This window comes from Symsagittifera roscoffensis, chromosome 7, assembly GCF_963678635.1.
Source record: "Symsagittifera roscoffensis chromosome 7, txSymRosc1.1, whole genome shotgun sequence".
NCBI lineage: Eukaryota > Metazoa > Xenacoelomorpha > Acoela > Convolutidae > Symsagittifera > Symsagittifera roscoffensis.
Genome location: NC_087068.1, coordinates 43486764 through 43496507, shown reverse-complemented (window position 1 = coordinate 43496507; position 9744 = coordinate 43486764). Strand labels below are relative to the sequence as shown.

At 39.0% G+C, this 9744-nt stretch overlaps 2 protein-coding genes across 2 annotated transcripts; one reads left to right on the top strand and one right to left on the bottom strand.

The window, feature by feature from the left end:
* Positions 1–3399: 3399 nt before the first annotated feature.
* LOC134852042 (small nuclear ribonucleoprotein-associated protein B-like) lies at positions 3400–3891 on the bottom strand. Its single transcript, XM_063868322.1, has one exon. The coding sequence runs from the start codon at positions 3889–3891 to the stop codon at positions 3400–3402; it is 492 nt and encodes a 163-aa protein (XP_063724392.1).
* Positions 3892–4000: 109 nt separating this feature from the next.
* On the top strand, positions 4001–9146 carry LOC134851015 (uncharacterized; the record flags this gene model as incomplete). The annotated part of the gene is given in 10 exon segments (XM_063866894.1): positions 4001–4190; positions 4267–4367; positions 4657–4884; positions 5121–5316; positions 5704–5921; positions 6117–6305; positions 6467–7001; positions 7243–7931; positions 8019–8111; positions 8242–9146. Coding segments are annotated over 10 exon segments (3234 nt in total), but the record flags the coding sequence as incomplete, so codon positions are not given.
* Positions 9147–9744: the final 598 nt, after the last annotated feature.

Here is a 9744-nt window from a genome sequence, read left to right as displayed (position 1 = left end):
CATCTCGGAAACTAAAAGCATTTGAGCAGTCGCGTTTATCATTCGCATGTGGCAAGATTTGCAACTCTTTAGAGTACCCTAACAACACCGAAGTATAGCGTTGGGAATTTCAAATTTCGAAAAACAATAACTTTAACTTTCTGAAAATTTTGAAAAAATCACAAAAAACGTCACATCTCGAAAACTACAAGGATTTGAGCAATCATATTTGGAGGCAAGATTCGCGATCCTTGATAGTACTCTGTCAGGGTTGGGAATTTCAGATTTTAGAAAAAAATATTAATAATTTAAGTTTTCTGAAAATTTTTGAAAAAATCACAAAAAAACGTCATATCTCGAAAACTAGAAAAAATTGAGCAGTCATATTTGGAGGCAAGGTTCGCAATCTTTGAGATTACTCTGACAGGACCCAACAACAGGGTTGGGAATTTCAGATTTTGCGAAAAAAAAATTTATGTTTTCTGAAAATTTTCAGAAAAAATCACAAAAAACGTCATATCTCGAAAACTACAAGGATTTGAACAGTCATATTTGGAGGCAAGAATTGTAACTCCTTAGCGTACTCTGACAGCGCCCAACTACAGGGTTGGGAATTTCAAATTTTTTAAATTATTTTGTTATTTGAAATTTCAGATAATTTTTGAAAAAATCTCAAAAATCGTCTTATCTCGTTAGCTAAAATGAAAATGATTCGGGCATTCAAAATTGGAGGCCAAATTCGCAACCCCTAATTCGATATTGGGCTGCTTAATTTAAACTCGGTTAAATAACCACTAAAATCAAATTGGAAATCGAAAAAAATTCTTAACCATTGCACTATACGATATAGCTTAAAAATGCAAAAATAATACGTTGAAAAAGCTTAAACATGGCGAGATAGTGAAGCCCGCATTTAAATATATAATAGATAGATAATAGATTATTATTTTATGATTTATGAGCACTTTTACGCCAGAAATGAAGTTTCATACATGTTAAGCTGTAGCATCAGATGGCAACCGGGGTGAAACTAAAAAAGCCCTACATTCGTTATGGTACATATTTTTGACATTAGTCTGAAATCTTTCTAACTAAGCAATATGAAATTTTTCATTGAAGCCAAAAAAACTGCATATTTTAAGAACAAAATACTAATTGTTTGACGCCATTCAGAGTTTCTCCGGGTAATTTTGCTACAAAGTATAAGTTACTTAGACAACAAACAACTTCAAGACTTCGCGTTTCATTTTTAGTGACATTATACCGGAAACTTTAATTATAAAATCTACTGTTTTGGGCAAAAAATGGTCTGATTCATTTTATGCACTACTGCGCATGCTGAGTTCCCTCGCGAATCAAAGGAATTTATCGTCTCAGTTTTCCTATTCCCTAAATTTTGCATACTTAAGAAGTCATTATTTGTCAACGCAGTTGATGATTTTTTCCACCGCAATTTGGAGTTCAATAACAGCTCTGCTTCAATGGCAGCTTTGATCGTTTAAAAATGTTATTCAAAGACCCTAAGGCACAAAGGTAATGGAACGTTCCTTTAACTTTTACACAAATTCTAATCTTTGAATTCTAACTTTTGATCTTCGCTCTTTCATCGGCAGAAAGATGCAAACAATCATTTGCGCAGATTTAGCTATTTCATCCATGCATTAATTTAGCTCAGGTGGTCGGGAAAATATGGCAAATCAATTTATCGTACCACCCTTAGGCTGCGCATTAGTCTCATTATCTACATAGCAAGGGTAGCGATAAAAACCCACGCAAGGGCTGATGTATTGAGATATGAACAGATCTATTCTGGCGTAAAAAACGCATTTCATCAAGTCTTCTTTTGTGTTCACGTCTGCAAATCTGAGTTTGATCACACCTGAAGGACGTTCAAGAGGAGTCGGAGATCTTCGCAAGTGGCAACCGAATGTCAAAATGAGGGAAAATTGAACCGCGGGCACATTTCCCCACAAAATGTCAAATGCACCTGATACCACTAATCGATCCGTACTTACTTTCCTATGGTTGAAACTTATAACAAACCGGACACATGATCTGAGCACGTGAAGTTAAAAACTATTTTTATTTACACCTTCTGTCAGTAAATTATGGCAGAGAATAGCTGGAAAGAGTTTAAGTGATTGCTTGACCACACTTCGCATAAATGTCCAAATAAAGACACTATATTTGTTCTCTTATGACACTGAATGAATTGCAGTAAATAGTGTTGACGTCAATGATATTTAAAGCCTTTCACCTTCTCTACAAACTGACGACAGTTTTTTGCTCAAGTTCATGGGTTAAAAGGAGACTATCATTTACGTCACGCGATCCTTACGGTGCAATTTTAAAGTCACTGATTAATATTATATTTGATCATCATATCTCACAGAGTTAAACTCTGCGTTAAATGACGTCACAATTTTTTTGCATTTGTCTGAGACCTTAGTTACGTTAGTCTGAGGATAAAAAATTGACAGTAACTCGTATACGTCAGCTTACAGATTAAAAAGGGTTAAACTGACCAGTTTGTCGTCGCATTTTTTACTTTGAATACTGAATTTTTGGATTAATTGTTAAATCCACCCTCCCTAAGTGACTTACTTTAAAATCCATCTACCCAGTATGTATGTACACCGAGGCAAGCAGAGATTCACACCACTTGCGATTCATAAACTTCTACTATGTCACATAGTATTTAAATTTTTATTTAGACTATGATATTCATCAACGAACAAACTGGCTAATAAAAAAACGCTAAATAATTATTTCTCAAAACACATTTTTCAAGGGCAACCAATTTCATTCATTCTAGCGAACTTTCAGATCATAAAAGCTCATTTGACAAACTCAGACAAAAGAATTATTTTACACAGGCGAAACTGAGCTTCGCACCACTTGCGATACAAAACAAGAAAGCCGCTAAGTCGAAAAAAAACATAGCCCACTGAAGTTGGTAAAAAGTAATGAACGCAAGTAACCAAGAATGAAAAACGAACTTGTTGTTTGAAAAAAAAACTTTCGAAATTTATTTTAAAAATATATACCCTTAAAGCTCTTTGAACTTCAAAAACAATTTATGATTGACGCTTTTCTGATAAAATGAACTCAATTTTCAAAAAAAAAAACTGGATCAACAGTACCACACTGCGCTTGGCTTGTGTAATTAAAAAGGATTGTCAAACAAAAACGATTTATAATTCCGTGTATAAAAACAAAAGTTGCCATTGAATCAAAAAGACAAAAATGGTTAAATAACAATAGAGCTAACAGTTCTAGAACGCAAAATCCAGTCTTAGAATACTCATATCACAGTCTTTCATTGCACTTCGCGTATATCCATTTTCAATTCACTTAGATCATCATGCTTTTGACGCCAAATCTGAACCCATGTTTTGAATAGAAACATCGAATATATGACTAATATCGACCAGGAGGGGGTCCTCGCATCATTGGGGGTTGCATGTAACCCGGGCCGGGTGGGGGGCCTCCATGAAAACCAGGAGCCATCATCTGGTGCGAGGGTGCTCCATATCCAGGCGCGGGGCCTTGCAGACCAGGAGCAACACCCATGGGTCCGGCTCCTCTCCCAGCCGCTCTACCCATGCCCGGTCCTCCAGCACCTGGGTTATTAACTAAGGGTACTCGTCTGTCTTCTTGAACAGGTGGTCCGACTACTGTTAAGGATACTAAATGTTCGCCTCTTAATAGAACCAAACCCAGCACTCTTCGTTCCTCTTTTTCGCCTGACTTTTTGGGTTTTATTTTCCTCATTTCTTCACAGTCGCCCAAAATTACGTTCATGTGCTTGTCGAACGCTAAAAAGACTCCTTGCAGCTCGCGACTATCTTGCAACATAACTCGGACTTTGTAGTTAATGTGCTGTTGAATTTTCGAAGACCGACCTGCCATTTCTATATCTGAAAATGGACACATTCAATTATACCTGTAGCATATAATACACGTAAACTTTTCGTAAATAAACAACAGTCAAAGAAACTTATTGTCTCGTTTGATCTAGACTGGCGACCAAGAGAGATTCAGAGACCAACAAAGGCACTCCCTAACAGAAGTTCAGGACGGGGGCGATCGAAAACTGGCAAAACAGAGCATCCACGCTCAGCACGAGGAGATGAAAAACAACATCTTAAGTGAAATCCACTTTCTACGACAGCTTAACTTGTCACTACTGAAGGAAAAATTCGAAACAGGTGAAGCTCTTATTTAGGACTGAAAAAAAAAACAAGAAAATCAATAAAAGCTAGAGATAATATCAAAATCTTTTAGACACTAGCAATGTAAATGACACTGACAGCATGGAAAGAATTCTGCAAATTGCCGACGAAGTTGAACTTTTCCAGAAACGAGTCATGACCTTGGAAGAAAAGGTCAGTCTATCCCCACAAATCTTAGCTAACCTCACAGAACCATTTTCAACAATCAAAAAGCCCGGCGAATTTGAATCAAAATATCCTAAGCTTTTTTGGACCAATACTATATTGGTTGTGCGGTGCAGTTTTCAGCCAGTCAGAATCAAGTATTTAGGCATTCCTAAATAAAATTATTCAATCTGGCTTGAATAAAAGAGGGGTGCGGGATTCTACTCCCTCTGTTTATTTGGGAGGGGGAGGGGAATGGGATGATGTAACTTTGATGGGAGAACATTTACTGGTTTAGTTGAGCAACATCCAAATGTGGTTGATGGAGATTGAGAACGACAAGATGATCGGAAGCGACGAGTGGATCCAACTCAAATACGAGGCCTCAATTCTGCTCCTAGAAGCAGCACATGAACGGCAGACTGCCCATGTGAGTGCACTGAGACGACGCAGCACACAGAAGACTGTGAGGAAGCAACGCAGATCGGCCAGTTTCACAGGGGCCACACCCGAGATCAAACAACACGTATGGCCCATGATTTATCCCAATTCATTCTTCATTTCTCTTAATTAATTTGAAAAAAAATTATAGTCTGACAAGAAAGAAGAAATAGAAGTCCAGATGACCCCGTGTTTTGTCCTCTCCGAGCCCCTTTACCGGAATTTTTAATAGTTTTTCGGCGCCAGCGTTTTATCTTAATTAACTTCAAAATTTAATTTAAAATTTCAGGATTTTAAGCGATGACACAGTTATGTTTCTAGGAGGTACCGACGGAGCGCGCCACAATGCATTTGGAAGGCGGTAGTTTAAGTCTACAGGCCGTTGGCTCGATTAAAAGGAAGAATAAAAGTCATCGAAGACAACACTCGAACAATGAGGTATCTTCCATCCATCATACTCTTGGTCAGCCGACCAACAGAATCAAAGAAACAACGGATGGGTCGCCAGTTTGGATAGGTAAATCACTCTCATGTTTTCTACAAAACAATAATTGTTTACACTGTAGTATCAATAAATTATGGAAAGATAACCGTGACATTTTGGTGTTCTGATCGCAGTTTTCAAACCTCGGTGGCGCTAAGATTTCATAAGTAAGCTCATGTGAGCAAGCCATAGTTTAGATTGGCTTTTACACTTAGCATATTCATGGGGATTCGCTCAGGGATTTCCACCCTCCTCCTTTTGGTACTACTTCATAACATCCATTTCTGGCCGACCAACCCTTCGTTTGTTTTTGCGAGAGTTGGTACCTCTTGAAAATTCTAGATCCGCCCCTGAGTTACCATCCGGTTTATGCCTCGGGCCGCACATCACAAAATTTTTTTTATCGAGATTGTATATTAGAACGTCGCGGCGAGGACGGACAAATTGCGGAGGAGTTAGTGGCCGTGCCCGGGGGATCCCGCACATTCCCCAGAAGACATCGCCAGAGATCCTCGAAGTCTGCGATTGCATCTAAGGTGGTCGGCAACACTCATGGTATCATTCCCACTGCTCTCGATGCTCAAGGTCATCCAGTCAAACATCAATACGAAAGCTCCGATTCAGATGATGCTGCACATGTAAGAGTGTTTCTTCCAGCTATTATTTTTTTACCCAATTTACCAAATGGTTAACTTGAACCATTAATAAAAAGGTGCGAGTTGAGGAAGAAACACTTTTCTTGCATCTTCGCTTGCAAAACCCTACAGCGCTAATTGGAAAACTTTTACGTTTGAAAATAACTAAATTATACTTTTGAAAATAACGATTTTCAGGACGCTAATGTGCACGAAGCGGTCGCACGTCGTCGCAGCAGCGGAGGCAGCAACAATACCAAAACTCCAACAAATGAAGAAAAACACAAAGTCACCCGAATCGCCCAAGAGCAAGTTGCAACACAGCACACAATACCGCAACAGACAGGGACCAAAAACACTGCACTCAAAGAACAAGAATCTATGCAGGTAAAAGAACCAGACAATAGTTTCCGTTACAATAGAAAAAAAAACAATTTGCAACACCTCAATGCAAATAAATGAGAACACACCCCATTTTGCTATACATTCGGAAAAAAAGAGGTTACTCAAAATAGGAGGTTTGCTTATAACTCGTTTTTTTTTTCTAGAGCGATTTCATTCCGATAGGCGAAACAGCCACACCACAATCGTCTACTTCATCACTAGTGACGTCATCAGAAGCGACCACTGCTCATGCCTCCAAACAGCGGAAGCACCAGTCCTCAGATAAAGCACTACTTTCCACTGCCGAGGGATCCCGATTCACTGTCTACAACGTCACAAGCCAGCAGTCACTGCGACCCTCTAGCAGTATTAGCAGCACTACCTTCTCACCCCCTACCACAGTGCAGACACAAACTATGCGACCTATGGCTTCCAGCACCCTCAACCACAGAACAACCGGGATGCTGGGAAAGAACCAAATTGAAGCTGTAATGGGTTACGGAACACAGACTCTTGGAAGACACCAAACCGGTGCTTCCAGTCATCTCATGCAAGCTTACAAGCACGACGCCCACCACTTTTTACACAATCAGACAGTTAGCTATAAATCACAGCAGCAGCATCACGGAAGCGGAGCAGTGAATTTTCAAATAGCAGACAGCAGTGATGAAGCTAGTCTTTACCACTACTCGACTAGACGTGAGTACTAATCAAACAAAGCTATGCATTAAGCGCTTTACTTAATAACAAATTATTGACCAAATTGTCAAATAAATCATTTGGACCGATAGACCGATAATTGCGCCGTATTACATTTTTGTTCAAAAAAGCGAAAAAAATCAATCAACAGGAGTAATTGATGTTCTTAAGGCCTTCAAATTTTTTCTCGAATGTTCTCGGACATTGCATGGACGTATCGAAATGGTCCTTAAATATTTAGGTCAAGTGGATCAGCAGAAACGCGTGAAACCGCAGAAGCAAGGACTGACAGTAGTTGAAAAGAACCCTTCAACTTATGCACGAGCACATCTGACAGTTGACGAGCAGGATCCGTGGCGTACGTCGCCATCACCTATGGCTACCCTAGACAACTCGGCAAACGTTAGCCGACAACTTTCGCCTGAGACATGCATAGACGGTCGAATGCCACCTAGTTACAGCACGCAGATAGCTAGGTCGAAAGAATCTTTAAACTCAGTCTCACGGAGCCAAACGAATGAATTTTCGCCCATGAGTCACACTCAAAACAGTACCCCCTCTGCTACTAAATACGGACCCACAATTACTACAGCAGTAATTGACCCACGAATGACTCCAATTTATGTGGACGGTGGGAATATAATTTCAACCAAGGGCGGGATCTATCGGCTCAAGATGCCAGTCAACGATTTAGACGGAAACGACAAGCGACAGCAAGAGCGAAAAAAGTTACCAGCTAGTCACCAAACTCCAGATCGGTCCATCCAATCTCCAAATCCAGGGTTCACTCACAATTTCATAGCAGCACAGAGCGATTTTGAGGACGAAATAGATCCAGGGTCCAAAAGCGACTCTGAGTTACTACCCTCGATGAGAGCAGCAATGGAGAAACGTGTTAAGTTCAGCGACGGACCACCCCAGATCTCAAAGGTATCGAAAACATTCAGAAATTAACTATATTAATATCAAAATTAATATCGAGTTAGAGTTAATGGACAATGTAATTTGATGTTTCAGATTCCGCACAAGAGAAAGAAAACTTTGAAGAACAGATTCCAAAAGTTCACCAAAGAACTCGAAATGCACTTGAAGTCAACAAATTCTCAAGAGGCACGTATTTATTGAACAGAACTTTTTTATATCTAGAAATCAGCTATCTCTAATATTATTCTGTTATACCTTATGAAGCTAAGTTTTACTAAGTATGTACTAATTTTAAAGATATTTCAATTATTTACAGGTACCTGTAATACATTCCAATGATCACAGCCAAGAGGTTCAAAAAACCTCAGCCAGCCCAAGTCGAAGCCGATCCATGACTTTGAGACCGGAAGATCAACGACCGGGTAGAAGTTTGGACGACTTAGACCGCATCAACTCCAGTTTGCAACAGTACAAATTAAGCCAAACCCTTCCGACCTCTTCGCATAACTTAGTTGCATCTCCTTCGTCTAGTTCGATTCTCTCATCAAACGCCACAATCAGCAGACATGAACAACCGAACAATGCGGCAACACGCCAAGTGATGCTGGACCAGCGACATCAACAAGCTCCGCCAAGTCGAAGTCAGGGGGTTTTCGAGACTAGTTTTGTCGGCAAAGAGCCGAAACAAAGTCAACAACAACAACAACAGCCGACGGTAACTACAAGATTAAGCGCAGTTCCGTGCTATTACCGAACTCTGCCAGACAATAAAATTCAAGTTATGTATCCAGACAGTAACCAAGTCTTCCAGTTTTCTTACTCCAAAACAGTTCCTCCCATTTCTAAGAAGTCTTCGATGCAACTCATACAGCAAGTACAGCCCGATGGAAAACTGTCAGAGGAGAAATTATACTTCTTCGATCCTGTCCAACTGGACGAAGCAGACACCAGATTGCGATACCATGAGCAAATTATGAACCCGGGCAAAAGTCCCAAGAAGTATGTCAGTGGAACACCCGGCAAGAAACAGCCATGGCTTTTCAAAAAGACCATCCAAGTAAAAGAGAAAATGAAGCAGAATAAAAACAATAGAAGCGACTTAACTTCTTAGAACCCAATTTGTAAAAAAAAAACATTTAAATAAAGTTCATTCTTAAATGTTGTCAAAACTTGATGTCTAATATCCACTACATATTATATTGCATTATGATAAATCTAATTAAAATCGCAATTAAACTTTTAGTTAAAAAAACCTTTTCATATATAGACTACAAGAATCACTGCAAACTTTTGATAATACAGACGAAGACAATTTTTTAATATTACGTTGAAAAACTAAGGTAAAATTAACTTGAAAAAAAAAGATTAAAAACACATGCACAAAAATTGCAAATTGAACATCGAAAAAAAATTAAGATTACTCAAAATCTGGCTTGGTAAATTTACAAACTACAGAACTTGCAACACAGAGGCAACGCGGGGTTTCGCACCATTTGCCTCACTACACAAACAAAGCATTGCGAACTAGCAGACAAAATATGAAACGAGAGCCAATAAGTCAAAGTATGTCGAAAAAACCACAATTACAAAAATCATAATTTTATCTCGAATGATGTTCAGTTTGAGGAAAAGACGTTCAGCAGTAAAACCGTCGGCGCTACATAAGCAATCAGAAAAATCCATTAAATCTATACCAAGTCGAAAAGTGAAATGCTTAAATATCGAGTAATCAAGTGATTCTGTTAAACTAGTTGTTCAACTAGTGATTCTGTTAAACTAACGCTAAAAAAATCTTAATTCCGATTTGGTAACGCTTGAA

Excerpts from the sequence above, each read along its gene's own strand:
- LOC134852042 (XM_063868322.1), bottom strand. The coding sequence starts at position 3,891 with ATGGCAGGTCGGTCTTCGAAAATTCAACAGCACATTAACTACAAAGTC.